Genomic DNA, 17734 nt, shown 5'->3' with positions numbered 1-17734 from the left:
AAAAAAAAAGACATCTCTGTTTTACTCAAGTCTTGAGGTCAGAAATTACAATTTATCCTTTATAATTTATCTTTTATCACTGATGCCAAGTAGCCACTCAGTAAATATTACTTGATTGAATAGGTAGTATTTATACTTCACTGGCTAGTTATAGATGTTGAGAGAATTTTTTAAATGAAAGAAAAACCATGGTTTTTTTTAAATCATGTTTGTTCATTTTTAATATACTCTTGCACAGTGATAAAAAGTGTTTTTGTGATGCTTTCACTTAATCCCTTATCATACTTGAAGAAAAATGAGTTTTAAATGCCTGTAAATGAGGGAGCTAGTGTTTGTTTCAACTAGAAATTGTGCTAATTGCTAACAATACATTGCAGTTCTCACTTCTAACAGCCTGTACCATTTTTTGAGCAAACTGTTCTAATATCCTAACTCACATATTGGTTTGCTGATGAACAAAGACCATAAAGTAAATGAGACCCACATCTCTGTTCGTTTTTAACTTGAGCTAGACTTTGAACCAGTATCTTTACAGATGAGATGCAATATTGTTATAGCCTCAAAAGCTGTTTATTACAAAGAAATGCAGTAGAGGATATTGGGAACAAAAAAATGAATCCACGCATGATAAAAGGATTTTTCTGAAGTTTAGCAGTCAATATTATTTTAAAGGAGAGAATCAGAGCAACTTTTTTTTCCAGACACTCCATGGTGATTGAATAAATAGAATATGGCATGGTAGGAAGTCAAATGATCAAAGAGAAATTCAAGTAGATTTATTTATTCTTTTTGAGAAAATAAGGAAGTGATTCCTTTTATAGCCTTTGTGATATTCCTTTATGAAAACTTGATGACCTCAAGTCAGAAATAAAACTTTAATGGAAGAAATGCAGCAGAGTGGAGATAATGGTATAATTTTTGAGCCAAGAGCAAGATATGGACACATCTTGCACTATTGCTAAACACCACTTGAATGGTGTTTAGCAGCTCAGCTCACTTTGAGTTGGGTCTCTTAGTTAGCTAAACTCTCCAACTGTTTCTGACCAAAGAATTCATGATATGACTTTAAAGGATCCTGCCATTCAGGTGAGGCTTTTTTTTTTGTAAACTGTAGGAGTCACCTCTTACTGACTTAAATGTTTTCAAAATAAAATGGATAGGTATAATAAGCAAATATTCACCGTCTTTTCTTTCCATAGGGATTAACAGCATGGGAAGAAAGCCTTGTAACCATCATGTAGATACAGCACCAACGGTAAGGCAGTCTATTTCTGCATTGTTAAAACGGATAAGCTACAAATTGATACTGGTTATAGTGACACAAAATGCCATTGTAGAAAAAGCTTGTAACCTCCCTTTTGCCAAAAGTTATATCCCTTCCAGAAAATTAATCTCATGTTTTCTTACATAATGTGGAAAACATACTAATTTTTGCCAAGATATAGGAATAAGATACTGTATCATTTTTACAGGTACTTATTTATATTAATGTTTTATAAATAGAATAATTTTAATTTAAAAATACTTAATACTTTGAATAAAGCAATATAAATCTTTATGCAAATTGATTTACACTCTTTTTAAAATGAGTGTTATTTTGTGCACTAGCATCATTATTTAAAGTGAATATTTTATGAAAGAAGGCCATTGTGTTTCATTCTTTTATGGATTGCTATGCTTTATTATAGAAGTGAAATCTTATATCCCTCTTCTATTACTGCCAGACAAAACAAGGCATTTAACAATTGTACCTATTTACTATGTTAAAAGTAATTATACAAGATAATATAGAAGGAAAACAAATTTCCTTTTTAATCTCTGAATATAATATTTGAATGAAATATGTACCAGTTGCCAGTTCCCACTTGAAAGATTCATACGACGATATAGGCTAGCATGTATTATTTTTACTCTTTACCAAGCGTAATCTTGTTTCTCTTATCCTTTCTGTACATTAAGTCTTTCAAATAGTCCATAGAATTCATTATTTCCTGTTAGAAAGATTTAGTAATATATTTTAGGGAAATAAAGGCAATATTGAGCTATATTTGAACTTTATTGATAATATTTTCCTCACTGGCAGATTGACTCCTTTTTCTATTTGTAATAAACTCACATGATTGAGTCAACATGTTTGATAACTAAATATGTGGGGCTCTGGAAAAGAGCAGTTAGTGTTTGAGGAAATAACACCCTTATAATCATGAAAAATACTTGGCTATAGTGTGTATTATAATTATACTTTAGTAAGTATGCTACAATAGTAGTCATAACATTATGTAAATTGTGTTCTTTAATTTTAAAAAAAAGGAAGACTAGCAATTACGGAAAATAATTTCTTTTCTCTCAGGTGTAGGTCTTAAAAGTTGAGGTGCCTGATGTGTGGCTTGAACCCTTTGCTCTTTGGGGAGAAACTCCAGGTTTTACCTTTTCTCCTGGTTATGGGTCACTGCACAGGAATGGGGGTTTATGGCAAGGTTGTACCTCAGGCTCTCCTACATGCTTCTGTGTGGTTTTTTCTTCTTGTTTGCCTGAGGTGTAGTCAGCATTCAGCCAGCCTTTAGATTTTTCAAGAGGAAATTGTTCCATATGTAGCTGCAGACTCAGTGTGTCTGTGGGAGGAGGTAAGTTGAAGATCTTCCTATGTCACCATCTTGAACTGGAACCCCTTAATGGATTTGAAAAAGATACTCACTGGATTATTTTACATACTTTTGAAATTAATTTTATTTCTGTAGGCATTCCTACAGCACCTGTGTTTACATTTCTGGTTTTGTTGGTGGGGGGGGGGGGAGTTGTACATTCTAGAACTCAGAAAAGTATAACCTGGCAGAGTTCTATTTCTTTTTTAAGTGGGCTCCACTCGTAATTCTGAGATCAAGACCTGAGCTGAAATCAAGAATCAGATGCTTAACCAACCACCCAGGGTCCCCCAGAGATTTTTTTTTTGTTTTACCCTATAGACAAGATTGTAGGTTTCCATGTTAATTAAATGAGGAAATAATAGAACTGACTTCTCTTGCAATTATGAGAAATAATGGCATTAATGTTTACAGCAATGCTCTAATGATCTCAGAGTGATTCCAAAGAACCAGGAACAAAATCTAATACAATAGAGCTTAGGTATTGTTGATCTTTTATGTTTTTCTAGTTGTATTGTTAAATGATAGCTCCTAATATATTAATAACATTTCCAATCTGTAAAGTCCACTTTTTTTTTTAAAAGATTTTATTTATTTGACAGAGATAGAGACAGCCAGCGAGAGAAGGAACACAAGCAGGGGGAGTGGGAGAGGAAGAAGCAGGCTCATAGCAGAGGAGCCTGATGTGGGGCTCGATCCCATAACGCCGGGATCACGCCCTGAGCCGATGGCAGACGCTTAACCGCTGTACCACCCAGGCGCCCCCCCCCTTTTTTTTTTTTTAAAGATTTTAGAGTCCACATGTTTTTAATGTACTTGGTTTATACAGGCACATCCCAAACACTCATTAGTTTTCCAGGTTCTCACTTGAGCCAAGCTGCATTTTTGATATGTTTTTCTGAATTCTTCTGTCTCTTTACTACAAACTAAAGATATTCTATTGCCCTTCACTTCTATATAGTCCCCCAGCTTGCTGACAGTTAACCTTGGCCCTTTCTTCATAACCGCTGAATAGAATTACAAGCCTGTTCATTACCCAATGTCTTCTGGTTCCCAGGACAGGAAAAATCTGATTTTTTACAGAAATAAAATGTTACCTAATTTCCATCCTCCCTATGTGTGTGCCCTTGTTTTCCTTAAAGGGTTTAAGAGAAGAAAATATTTAGAGATAAAAGAAATGAAAAGGTCTGTTTAAAAATGTAACAAAGTAGGATATTTGTAAGTTCAAATGTGGTACTCTACTAGCCCAAAAAGGAGAGATACTTCTGGGGCCTGAGAAGATAAGAAGGGAGTGGACCCAGGGTCAAGAATGGCTGAGGCCAGGTCTCTGAGTGACTTCCTAACCTGGCTCCTAACCATCAGTCTTCAGCTTACCTCTTTACACGTTATCACCCCCACTTCCCTCTTGCAAGTACCCCCACGAGTGGCTTGGGTCTAGGAGAGTGCTAGATGCTAATTACGGCTGTTCAGCAGGGGAGGGAAATGAGTCTTTCTTAAGCCTCTATAACAGGGAAAGCTGTGTTTCTTGAGATTCCAAGTGGGAATGAATTTTTCAGTAAATATATGGTTACAGAGGATAGTTTGGTCCTGTAGCATTTTAATGTGATGCGGTATTCTTTAAGTAAATACAGGTTAGCCTCTGTCTTTGTTCTGTGTTCTCTCCCACTCTCTTTTTAACTTGTTTCCTTCTTTTTTTCCTTTATTACATGAGGTTTAATTTTTTTGTTTGGTATTTTTTTCTTTCTGATATAAATAATACCATACGTGTTTTTGAGATGCCTTCTATAGAAATAAAACAGAATATCCCCACATGGCATGACCTCCTCCATCAAACAGAATCAAACCTTCTTAACTGGCTATAATCACTACTCATTTTTTTTTTTTTTGTATTTTGAGCTCTTAATTTTGTTCATATTTAAGAGTACATTTTCAAGTTAATTTTTTAGCACTTTATTATTTATTTATTTGACAGAGAGCATGCCAGAGAGCACAAGGTGGGGAGGGGGGACGGAACAGCTGAGAGAGAGGGAGAAGCAGTCTCCCTGCTAAGCTGGGGCTGGGATCATGACCTGAGCCAAAGGCAGATGCTTAATTGACTGTGCCACCCAGGCGCCCAAGTTATTTTTTCAAAAAATATCAAGTGAGAGGTGTATTATCTGAGTCTACATATTTTGAAATATCCCGGTTGTCTTTGAGTAAGGCAGTTTGCCAGAGTTTTTAATTATTTGGACATAAACTTTTCCCCTCAGAACATTGTGGAAATTGGTCCTCTTTTGCCTTCTGGTATTTAGTGTTTCGGGAGACGTTGGACGTCAGTCTAACAGTTCTTTTGCATTGGTAGCCTGTTTTACCTACTAATGTGTTGTAGATTTTCTTTTATTTTCTTTATACTCAATGTCCTAGTTCAGATTTGTTGGTGAAATATGTCTTTCTTTTTGTCCTGAATGGTATTTAGGACACTGAGTTTTTGTCCTAAGTGGTAGTCACTCAAACACTTTACTATTATAGGAAAAGCAAATAAGACATTAGACAATCATAATACTAGATTATATGAAAATAATTAGATCATGCCACTTTAAGAACTAGTTGCTGTTAAGGATAATATCAGACTCAGATTAATCAGAGGTCACTGTCTGAACCCTGAAAGGCAGGTGTAAAAGTTAGTTAATAGTTAAGTCAGCACAGGCTTGAGTCTCATATTTACTTTACAAGAAAGACTCATTTGCAAATCAAAGAGAAATAGCAACTAGCATAAGGAAGTCTCTCTACATGTTTGTTCTTATTTAGGTTATTATAAACCTGCCTATAACCTGCTATATACGTAACAGTTCCCATAGCTTTTTACATTTTCTGGTGGAATTAAAACATGGCAAGCCATACTGAATATATACAGAATTTTTAGTGATTTGAGAAGAATTGTTTTCAGGTCTCTTCTAGTGAAAACTGATATGTTAAAATTCAAACAACATCAGCATGGCCTCCTGTAATCAATTTCTGATCTTTGTAAAGCTCCTGCATTCCAAACTTGTAACATTAGTATTATTCCTTTCTTCTTCTTTTACTGAGTGATCCTACAACCCCCGTTAATTAGAACAGATTTTCTTTTAACAAATGGATTTTCTGGCAGTTTATAAAATTACAGCTTGCATTTTCACAGAAGCCTACACACCTGTCACAGCAGGTTGAAACAAAATTCAGACTCTCATTAAGATTATAACACTTATGGGATACTTTTGCCATTCATCTAAATATTTCGTTAGTTATTAGGAGTTAAAATATCCTAGGCTGATTGGAAATTTAAATATTGATTCATTTTTCTTCATTGTTTTAGGTTGAATTTAACAAACTTTTAATTAAGTCATTCTGCAGTTATACTCCTAGGTTTTCTTTCTTTTTTTTTTTTTTTAATTTTATTTATTTATTTGACAGAGAGAGAAAGAGAGCACAAGCAGGGGGAACAGTAGAAGGAGAGGGATAAGCGGGCTCCCTGCTAAGCAGGGCTCAATCCCAGGACCCTGAGATCATGACCTGAGCTGAAGGCAGACTCTCAATCAACTGAGCCACCCAGACACCCCAAGATTCCTAGGTTTTCTGAGGGTCTGACTGATAAATTTTTGTCTTGTAATTTTCATCAGTAGTAAACTTTAATGTTTTACAGTATTTCAGTCTGAAAATATATCTGAGATGTTCATGAGGTTGCTTGCCCTTTAAACTTATTCATAAAGGTATTTGTCCAAATCATACAAATTAAAATTTATTCTGGATTATATGATCATCTGTACTTATTCTACAACATTTTAAGTTTTCTTCATTGTTAGGTTCATATCATTGTTTAGCCCACTGTAAGTTCACGAGACTGCTACGTTTTCTATTACTACACACTAGTGTAGTATGCTTTATACATATGTTTACGTAAAATGTGTCTTTCACATAATATTTAACATAATATTTGGGGCAGTTTGTTTATGGATAAATACATGAGTTCAGGTGAAATGTCTTTGATCCAAAGGAAGCACTTTATTTTTTCCAATATAGAATTTTCCAGGAATTCATAGTATGTAAACTGGGGTGAATGTTCCCCTATAAAACTCATAAAATAGAATCTATGACCAATCTCTTCCTGTAGATAATTGCAGGGTGGAGAGGGAACCGATAAACTATAAGCTTTTATAACTTGTCATAAAAGAATCTGTTTTTACTTATCAATAAAGTAGCAATTCAGAGCAGTCCTGTTGAAATTCAAATGCAAAATAGGTTTTCCTTCAAGATCCATGTGAGTTGTCCATAACATAACCTTTTTCTTAAGTATGTAAACATTCATTGTTTCTCTGGACCTTGTAAATTATGAAGCTTTATGTAGGTTTTTCCTGTTAGCATACTCCACTGACATATCTGTGTTTCTTAGACTTTTTTTCCCTAATTCTCTTTTGACTTTATGGTCTTTAGAGAATAACGGAGTCTGTTTTAGACATGTTAAATTTCAAGTAACCAGAGGCCACGAACAAGTACAAGAGAAGATGAGTGTGAAGATCTAACTTTGCTGTGCTTGGTAGAGCCACACTCTACAGCTGGGAAGTCCAGAAGGGAGAGGCGGGAGTCAGAAGGCTCAGGCGTTGGTTGTGGGAAGCCTGTGTATCGTCACGGGCAGGGAGCAGGCAGATTCTTTACAACAGGCAGAAGCCCCATGGAGGAGGAAGGCGCATATCCAGTCTTTACAGTAAGCTGAATCAGAAATGAGTCTGCTCCTACTCAACTCCCAGATCCATTCTCTACAGAGCTGTTTATCCACAGTGCCAACATGGTCACACATTGAAGACCCTGTGGTGTGTCCCATCTCCTACCAGTTGAAAACTGAGCTCTTTAGCATATCATTTGACGTCCTTCTACTACCTTTCTAAACTTATTTCCAGCTTTTCCCCAATACTCTGAGCTACTTGCAGTTCCCTAAACACATCTGTGCCTCTCGCATCGCAAAACAGTATTAGAAGAAGGGCAAAGAACACTTGAGTTCAGAACCACATTACCTGGCTCCACGTCCTGGTTCGGTTACTTTTGTTCCACATGACTTTAGGCAAGTTTCTTTTGCTCTTTGTGCTTCAGTTTCAATGTCTGTAAGTGGGGATAATAATACCTTCCTCAAGGATTGTTGTGAAGAATAAATGACTTAAGATGCATTGCACCCCATTCAATATATTTTTATATACCAGATATTGAATATTATTTCTTCACAAGAGATGGCCAGAGATTAAGGAAAAGAACATATCCCAAGCCCGAGAAGTAAAACTAAGTCAAGAATCAAAGGGAGAACCCAGCATCCCAGGTGGGTCAGGGACATCAGGAACAAGGGAATCTTTGCCACGGTGACCTGCCTGTGTCTTGACCAATGTTCTTTGCTTTACTGTGTTCATTTTTTAAAGTTTGTTTTGGTATGTATTTATTTATCATGTATTGACTCACACGGAGTTGATGTGGAAGTCTAGTTACACCAGGACAACAGGCCTAAACTGGGACTGTGTTAGGCAACCCTCAGTGTGTGATCACCTATTCATCAGTTCCGGAAGTCCTGACAGCCAGAGTGTTCTTTTGTTTAAATGTGAGTCATTATGGCTTATCCTCCTGCTTAACACTCTTCAATAACTTCTCCTATGTTTGGAATAAAACCCAGAGCCTGTAGGGCCTTGCATGATCTGGTCTCTGCCTACCTCTTCAGCGTCGCCTTATGATACTCTCTGCTCTGAGTTCCTCAAACACAGCCAAACTCAGTCCTGCTCGCCCATAGGCCTGTGGACATTTGGTCTCTCTGCCAGAATATACACAGGCTTTTTGCGTAACAGGCTTTTTCTTAAGATCCCAGTAAAGGTCACTTTTAAAGGATTTTCCTTTAACACTCTATCTGAAGTAGATACTCCCCCTCTTAGTCTTTATTATTGTACCTCGTTTTTTTCCTTCTTAATATTTATCCCCATTTGTAATTTTTTATTTAGTTGTCCTCTTGTTTATCACCTGTCTTCCTCAATAGGATATAAGTTCCATGAAAGTAGGGACGATGTCTGTCTTACCATTAGTGGTAGACTGTCATTATATACTGCTTAGTTGAGTGAGTGAAAATATGCTGAAACTATAGAAATAAATGAGAGCAAAGAGCCAGGCTGGACCGGAGGGATGTCCATATTCAAAAGGCTGGAAGAAGAAAACCTTCACAGAAGACAGATAAAGACAGAAGAATGTCATAAGAGATCGGGAATAGTGGAGGATCTTGGAAGCCTGGGGAGTATAGAAGCGGAGGGACTTTTTGTTCTAGCATAGGTAGGAACTTCCGGGAGAACGGGAACTGTGTCCTAGAAAGGAAGCTAGATGGTCATACTAGGAGGTACGATGAACCAGAAGAAATCAGGAAGCCTGTCACAAGAAGACGATGGAAGATAGAATACAGATTAACTCAGCTTTGTGTATATATTGCTGACTTATTTCACAAAAGAAAGTAGCATTTAGCCAAAAGGGCTGCCACAAGAGGAACCTATATAGAGTGCAAAATAAATGTTTTTCCATGTTCTTCAAAAGGGAAAAATTCAATTTGGGCATTTATGCAGTAGTATTACATTCAAAATAAATATTTCTCAGATGGAAGAAAAGATCCAGCAATGTAAGAAAAGATCCAGCAATGGAGAAAGATGCAGACTGGATTTTAGCATTTGGTGAAGGAATAGGGTAGGGCAGTTGTGGCAAGGTCCCTTGCCAAGGGACTGACTTACCTAGTTGGTAAAATGAGGAAGGATGAAGAAGTCCATTTTGGGGTCTGAAGTTGTATGAATCTTTGTCAGTTGCCCTTATTGTTCCAAAATAACTAATAAAGCAGAAAAACTAAGCAAATCTCTGATAATCATCCCTTGAGCTCTCACTCATTTCTCTCATTCATCTCCTTCCCGGGATTCAGTTAGAATACACTTCCTTATACACATGGCATTTGTGCCTACGTAACAAATGCCCATCATCATCATTGTTATTGGAAATTTCCTGCTGCTTAAGAGGTGGACACGGCTTAGTTGTCTTCAGTAGATCAAAAAGTCCCTTCCTTATAGGACAAAATCTCTCCACCTTCACAAGCCCAGTGCATGTGAAAGGATGCCAAGCAATATGGCATTCAGGTATGTGTGCAAGTTAGCCAACGGGCGGGTTAGAGAGCATGTGTAGTACAGGGGGCACTGGGGAGGTTCTGGCCGGACTGCCTCATGTTCCACTGAAAGAATACCCTCTAGTCTTTTTTTGTCCACTTCAGATTCTTTCACTGTTTTTCCTAACCCAGGAATAGGCACATTCAGTTATACAAACTGGTCGAACTTGAGGAATAGGCTAATCAAAACCATGACTCAAGGACAATTCAAAAGACCCTAAAAATTGTAAAACAGTACATACATCAAAACCATTTGGAAACCAAAGAAATTAAAATCATTTTATTTTAGACTCTAGGTGTGGTACTTTCTTAATTAAGCCAATGAGGTATCTAGAAGTATGAACACATGGTTCCCATAAGACCTTGCTTCAGAGGAATTGTTTTGGTCATTTTTTTCCCTGCACACAGCAAAAAAGAGCAAGTGCTAGAAAAGTGTCTGCTCCCTTACAAACTTAAACTACGAAGACAGGAGCCAGGAGGCAGGAGTTCTGTTTAATGCCATAAAGGGGAAGTGGTGATATGCCCTGCCCAAAACATTCACGCAGCCCCCTGACCTGTTTGTAGTACCTGCTGTCGTCAAGTACAGTCTGTGTTTCTGTGACATCAGGTAGCCTGTGTGCATTAATAAATAGATGAATGAGTCAGTACGAAAGCAGAGGAATTCTTTTCTGCGTGTTGTAAGTGTTACAGCAATCAGTGGCCGGCTTTCTCACAATCAAATGGAAGGACGGAGCAATTTTTTAAAAGCTAAAGTGTCTTTTCTAGTGGCTACTAGTCACTTCAGTAACTGCTAGTACAAGTGAAGAAGCTGCTAAGACATTTCTCCTAGTTTCAAAAACTTATCTGGTTTGCTGGAGAAAGTCTAAAACCTGGATTGGATTTTTAATTTTGATAAACTGGTCTCTATTGAAAGTAAACCTGTTTAAGGACCTGCGTTACAGAGGAGGTCTCCTGGATGCCAGGGTGTAAGGCTGCAGAGGCTCAGGATTGACTGGCAGGAATGCCGGGTGCAGACGCCAGCACAGACTGAACACCGCGTCAGTACGGTGATTAGGACTGTTACTGTCAGGGCCCTATGACAGAGCTCTGTAGATTTTAAGTAGTCTGCAACAACTAGATTTTTTCCAGAAACCCTGTTATATTTAATTCACAATTTTACAGAATGTGAGGCCTTATAGCAGAAAAGCATATAAAAATAAAGGAATTTATCTCTCCTACTAAATATAACCCATCAAGAGAAGGAGTTTGATGTTTTATTTTTTGGGTTTGGGTTTGGGTTTTTCTTATTTGTTTTAGTACCTGTCTTTCCAATTTAGCATTTTATTTTTATTTTATTTTTTTTATTTTTTTTTAATTGAAGTGTACTTGACACACAACGTTACATTAGTTTCAGGTGTACAACATCATGATTCAACAACCCTGTAGTTATTCTGTTCTCCCTGCAAGTGTAGCTACCATCTGTTACTATAAACGTAATTACAATACCATTGACTATATTCCCTTTGTTGTAGCTTTTTTTCCCCATGATTTATTCATTCCATCCCCGGAAGCCCATATCTCCTACTCCCCCTTTACCCGTTTTGCCCGTCTCCCTACCCACCTCCCCTCTGCAACCACCAGTTTGTTAAAAGAGGGATCGTGTGTGATCTTGTTCAGCACTACAGTCTGAGTAGTCTACAGGGCATTGCACGTATTATTGCGAGCTATTGTTATATTGCTGATCCTCATAATCTCTAAGAATTTGATCAAATTATTATTTAATTTATTAATGCTTTGTTGGGAACATTAATGGGATATTGTGATAAAAAGTGTTGAGACATTTCTACTCTCTACGTATTTGTAGTTCTTTAGCGTCAGCATATGAGAATGATATGCCACCAATTGCTGAAGAAAAAGTGTCTTTTACTTATTTCCTAGAAAACAAGTCTCTTGATGAAGAAGTCTCTTTATCCTGTTTCCTGGATACATTGTTTCCTAGAAAACAAAAACTAGTTCTACCTTGTAAACATTGTGTTTTCATTAATTACTCAAGTTTTGTACTTTGCTGCAAGTAACGAGTATCTTAGCTCTGCTCTACTTCTGGACCATCAGAGACCAAATCAGGTTCCTCTTCTGTAAATGCAGCTCTTAAGATGCTTCGGAGCATCTATTTTATCTTGATCTTCTCTTTTTTAGGTTAAGTATGTCTATTTTCTTCTACTTACCTTAATCTATTTGGATTCCATTCCAGTTTGTTCACATTCTTGGGAAAAGTGGTATCCAGAACTGGACTTAATATTCAGATTGTAGTGAAAAATGTAGTGGTTATTATTGGTTTCTGTAATCTGGATATTGTGTTTGATACTGAACTGTGATCTGCCATCACTCCTTGAAGCTTTAAAGATGTGCTGTCAAAACATATTTCCCATTATTTACAGATCTGTGCCTCAGTATCCTCATCTTTAGAATGGAGTTAATAATAATACCACCCGCTTCATTTAGTGTTATTCTGTTGTTTCAAGTACTGACTACTGTGTCCAGCACACAGTAATCTTTCCAATATTAGCTTAATACTATTTAACCCTAAGTATAGAGTTGTTCATTTATCCCTGTTGAATTTCATCAATTTATTTTTGACTCACTATTCAGCCTGCCAGAATTCTTTTTGAATTCTGAATTTTTTCATGTATGATAATAGCTCTTTCCCAAACTCTGTAACATTGACATATTTTATAATGCCACTTGTTAATTATATTTGTTGAAAACCTTAGAAAAATAGTGAACAGTGAACAAAATCAAAACAATAACAATTTCTTTACATGTGGGCAATTTAAGTTTTTACTTGTAAGTCATTTCGTTTGGGAGATATTATTCAAAAGCAATTTCAGTGTTACATTGCATTATATACTTCAGCAAAGCATTTACTTGCATGTCCTTTAAAATAAGATTTGGTGATTACTTGAAATTTTCCTTCCAATCAGTATAAAATTTGATTCTTAAGGAAGTGTTAATGTAGTCCATAGCAGAAACCAAAACTTGAGTTGATCATGTCATAAAATGAAGGACGCAATCATTTAGAAAAGAAAAAATTTAACACTCATCATCTAACAGAATATTATTTTCCACTTTGGGGGAAATTTAATCAAGTCATCAAACTGTTTTTCCTGCCTAGATGGACATTTACATCTGCCACTATTAATATTCCATAGATCCTTTCTTTTGTCTTGATAAAATATACACATCCTCTTCTGGAATGTATCCTGCTCTTTCTCCTGCATTATCCCAGGGTCGCCAGAGATCAGCCTTTGGCAGAAACAGTAGTACAGCATTCAGTAGCGCAGACGCCTCCTGGTATAACCACATAATTGGGTCACAGATTGGCTTGATGCGTAAAGATTAAGTGAGATAAATCCCTAGAGGAAATGAAACTTCTTGTTCTGTGTCTTTCATGAAACTTCATAAAATTTTCATATCACCATATCTCTGCCTGGCATTATATATCCTATGGCAACATGAGCAGACTTCTCTGAGGGCACTTTCTGGATTCAGAGCTTATTTGCCAAACTGAGAAATAGATTTTTTATTTGGGAAATGGAGTTGGAGTTAGTAGATCTATATTTGGTTTAGAAAACGTCACATTCATAGATGTGGGTGTTCTACAGAAATATTTTACTATAAAACACCATTCCTCTATGATAACTTGAAGAACTTTAGGAGTTGAATGATAATAATTATACCTATCATTTATTGGGCACTGACTGTTTGCCAGGCACTGTGCAGAGTGTTTTATGTAAGTTATCTCATTCGAATGTCATAACAGTTCTAGAAAATAAAAATATTATTAATCATTTGCCAGTAAGGAAACTGAGATACTAAAGGTCTTTAAGTGTCTTCTAGGATTTAAATTGAATATGTTAATGAGTTATGGTAGGTGAACCAAAAATATTAACTCCCTAAAAGCAGAGTCAGTTAATGTGAATAAACCATTACATACTAATGTCACTCAGTGGCACGAGGCAGATTCTGTGGAAATTGGGAACAGTTCAGGTAATGTTAACATCAGTTAGCACTTATGAAAATAACTGATGGTTTTAAGAGTCCTGCTAGGTACTGTATATTATTTCAGCTGATCTTTGTGTCATCACTGTAACTTGTAACAGGGTTGGGCCGAGGTAGTCATGAAGGGCAGCTGAGCACTACTGGAAAGGCTGACCAAAATAACAGCCACAATGGTCATGAAGGCCTGGATTTGAGGAAAGGACTAGGCACATAGGACTCTTTCCTCTGAATGAATCTAATATGGAAGTTACCTAAGAAAGCCAATTTAAAAAAAAAAAAATTGGAAAATATCCATCTACCCACCAAGAAGTTTTAATCAGATATGATTTGAGGCTAGTGGATAGAGTTTTAGTAGATTTCCTGGAAATAATTCAATTTTAATAGCTGTGGGTGAGTTAAAGTCATATAAGTAGCAGAGAGTAATCTGGATGTGAGAAGGGGATCTTGGGGTTTGGTGGGAAGAAAGGGGCCCAGAAGCTGTGGTTTATCGAGTGCACTGGCAGAGTCACCTGTGACCTTGAGAAAGGAAATTACAAACACCTGCTGCACTTCAAACTATGCTACCCACATGCCACAGACAGCTGTTTGAAGAACTGGAGTGAAGGAATGAGAAGGTAATTGTAACTACTACCCAAGAATGAGGTGATCGCGCTCCATCCCTTCTTCCTTGAGACTTATTGTAAAGTTCAATGTATACACATAAGTTTCAGCTGATACCTAAGTTTGACTCCTCAATTGATGTTTTTGATCTTATTCTTTCCTTTCTTCATTCTACTAGAAAAATCTTTATAAGAAGTACTTAGGCTGTTAACAATTAATTGTTAACCCAGAGAACCTAAAAAGGAGTACAGCTCAATAAAATTCCTGTCTTCCCATGACTTTCATTGGGCCTTTCCACTGTAATTTTCTGTCACTGGTGCTACCAGCTGCTTAGTTCTTACAAGCAAAACCTTGATGTAATATACATATCCAGCTTAGCTCCCTGTTTTATGTCCTATGTGTATTTCTTTCTCTTCCATTATATTTCCACAGACTGGATGTCTGTAAACTAAGGGGTTTGGACCTCTCTTGTCCATTTCCATAGCCAGAATCAGGGCTTTCTGCTCTGTTGTGAAGAACTGTGGTCTCGTTTGTATTTTTGCTTGAATTTGTTGTTTTATTCATTGTAACTAATTTTACTTCCCATAACCATAGTTTCTGTGATACTTTTTTTTTTAATCACAGTTTTATTTGGATTTATTTCACATAGCATAAAATTTACCCTGTTAGGGGCACCTGGGTGGTTCAGTCAGTTAAGCGCATCTACCTTCAGCTCAGTTTATGATCCTGGGGTCCCAGGATCGAGCCCCTCATCGTCTTCAGGCTCCCAGCTAGATAGGCAGTCTGCTTCTCCCTCTCTCTTTGACCCTCCCCCTGCTCCTTCTCTATCTCTCTCACTTATTCTCTTTCCAAATAAATTTTTAAAAAATTTACCCTGTTAAAATCTGTAGTTCAGGGGTTTAGCATATTCACAGTTTTACAACCATCACCACTCTCTGATTTTAAAATGTATTTGATATTCCAAAAAAGAAATCCCATACTCATTAGTAATCACCCCCACCATTGCTTTCTCTCTCTAGCCCCTGGCAAATACTAATCTAATTTCTATCTCTATGGATTTGCCTATTCTTGACATTTTATATAAATGCAGTCATATCATATGTGACCTTTTGTATATGGCTTCTTTCACTTAGCATAAGGATTTCAAATTTGATCCATGTTGTAGCATGCACTAGAATTTCATTCCTTTTATGGCCGAATGATAGTTTATTACATGGATATACCTCATCTTATCCATTAATCAATTGATGAGCATTTGGGTTGCTTCCATTTTTAGCTATTATGAGTAATACTGTGTAAACATCTGAGTATAGGTCTTTGTGTAGACATGTTTTCAGTTCTCTTGGGTATAAATTTAGTAGTGGAATTGCTGCGTCATATGGTAACTCTCTGTTTAACATTTTGAGGAACTGCCCAGATATTCTCCAAGGTGGCTAAACCATTTTACAATCCCACCAGCCATGTATGAGGATTTAAATTTCTCCATGTCCTCACTAACACTTGTTTTTGTCCTTTTTATTGTAGCCATCCTAGTGGGTGGGAAGTAGTATCTTGTGATTTTGATTTGTATTTCCTTAGTGACTAAGGACAGAGCATCTTTTGAATTGCTGTTAGTGTGTCGTCTTTAGAAAATCTATTCAAATCCTTTGTCTATTTCCTAATTGGGCAAATTTTAATTATATTTTACTGTACGTTAGATATATTTTGAATGAATATGTTATATATGTATATATACATTGGATTGAGAGCTTATTATGCCAAATGCAGAAATGAGTTGTTGTTTTAGAAATCAAGTTGTAGTTAGCAAATCTATATTTAATTTGGAAAATAGGACCACATTTATAACTATGGGCATCCTACAGAAATATTTTATTACAGAATCTCTCTATAATAACTCAAAGAACTTTAGGAGTTAAATAATAATAGTTACACCTAACATGTGTACTTACCATGTGCCAGGCATATGATGTATAAATGTATACATATTATATATACATCAACTACATAAGTATATAAATTATATAAACATATGATGTAAATATATTTGTATTACTTATATCTAATTGGGTTTATCTTTTTATTGCCTTATAAGAGTTTTTGTATACTCTGAATACAAGTCTCTTATCAAATATATAATTTGCAGATATTTCTCCCATTCTGTAGGTTGTCTTTTCTCTTTTTTAACCATGTCCTTTGAAGCACAACATTTTTTTAAAAATTTTTTCTTTTTTTCTTTTTTTTTTTTAAGATTTTATTTATTTATTTGACAGAGAGAGAGATAGCCAGCGAGAGAGGGAACACAAGCAGGGGGAGTGGGAGAGGAAGAAGCAGACTCCCAGTGGAGAAGCCTGATGCGGGGCTCGATCCCAGAATGCCGGGATCACGCCCTGAGCCAAAGGCAGGTGCTTAATGACTGAGCCACCCAGGCACCCCGTCTTTTTTCTTTTTGGACCGTGTCCTTTGAAGCACAACATTTTTTTTTAATTTTTAATTTTAATTTTTATTTTTTTGATGTAAAGTTTGATGATTCATTAGTTGCGTATGACACCCAGTGCACCATGCAATACATGCCCTCCTTACTATCCATCACCAGCCTATCCCATTCCCCCACCCCCTCCCCTCTGAAGCCCTCAGTTTGTTTCTCAGAGTCCATAGTCTCTCATGCTTCATTCCCCCTTCTGATTACCCCCCCTTTCTTTATCCCTTTCTTCTCCTACCGATCTTCCTAGTTCTTATGTTCCATAGATGAGAGAAACCATATAATTGTCTTTCTCTGCTTGACTTATTTCACTTAGCATTATCTCCTCCAGTGCCGTCCATGTTGCAGCAAATGTTGAGAATTCGTTCTTTCTGATAGCTGAGTAATATTCCATTGTATATATGGACCACAGCTTCTTAATCCAGTCATCTGTTGAAGGGCATCTCGGCTCCTTCCATGATTTGGCTATTGTGGACAATGCAGCTATGAACATTGGGGTGCATATGGCCCTTCTCTTTACTACGTCTGTATCTTTGGGGTAAACACCCAGTAGTGCAATGGCTGGGTCATAGGGTAGTTCAATTTTTAACTTTTTAAGGGACCTCCACACTGTTTTCCAGAGTGGCTGTACCAACTTGCATTCCCACCAACAATGTAGGAGGGATCCCCTTTCTCCACATCCTCTACAGCAATTGTTGTTCCTTGCCTTGTCTATTTTTGCCATTCTAACTAGGGCATAAGATGGTATCTTAGTGTGGTTTTGATTTGAATTTCCCTGATGGCTAATGATTTTGAACATTTTTT

General features: G+C 36.7%; 1 protein-coding gene across 7 annotated transcripts in view; it reads left to right on the top strand.

Moving 5' to 3' along the window:
• The window catches only part of AHI1 (Abelson helper integration site 1), a 215374-nt gene that overhangs the window by 127868 nt on the left and 69772 nt on the right, over positions 1 to 17734 (top strand). For all 7 annotated transcript variants that reach the window (XR_004628144.1, XR_004628145.1, XM_034669175.1 and 4 more), the window contains one exon: positions 1200 to 1255. Coding sequence is in view for 5 of the 7 variants with exons in the window: in XM_034669175.1 (XP_034525066.1) it covers positions 1200 to 1255 (56 nt within the window). In the remaining 2 variants the exon portion in view is untranslated. The remainder of the gene's footprint in view (positions 1 to 1199; positions 1256 to 17734) is intronic.

The sequence above is a fragment of the Ailuropoda melanoleuca genome, chromosome 10 (genome assembly GCF_002007445.2).
Source record: "Ailuropoda melanoleuca isolate Jingjing chromosome 10, ASM200744v2, whole genome shotgun sequence".
Classification (NCBI taxonomy): domain Eukaryota; kingdom Metazoa; phylum Chordata; class Mammalia; order Carnivora; family Ursidae; genus Ailuropoda; species Ailuropoda melanoleuca.
Note: the sequence above shows the minus strand (reverse complement) of the source record. Positions and strands in the feature narration are given on the sequence as shown.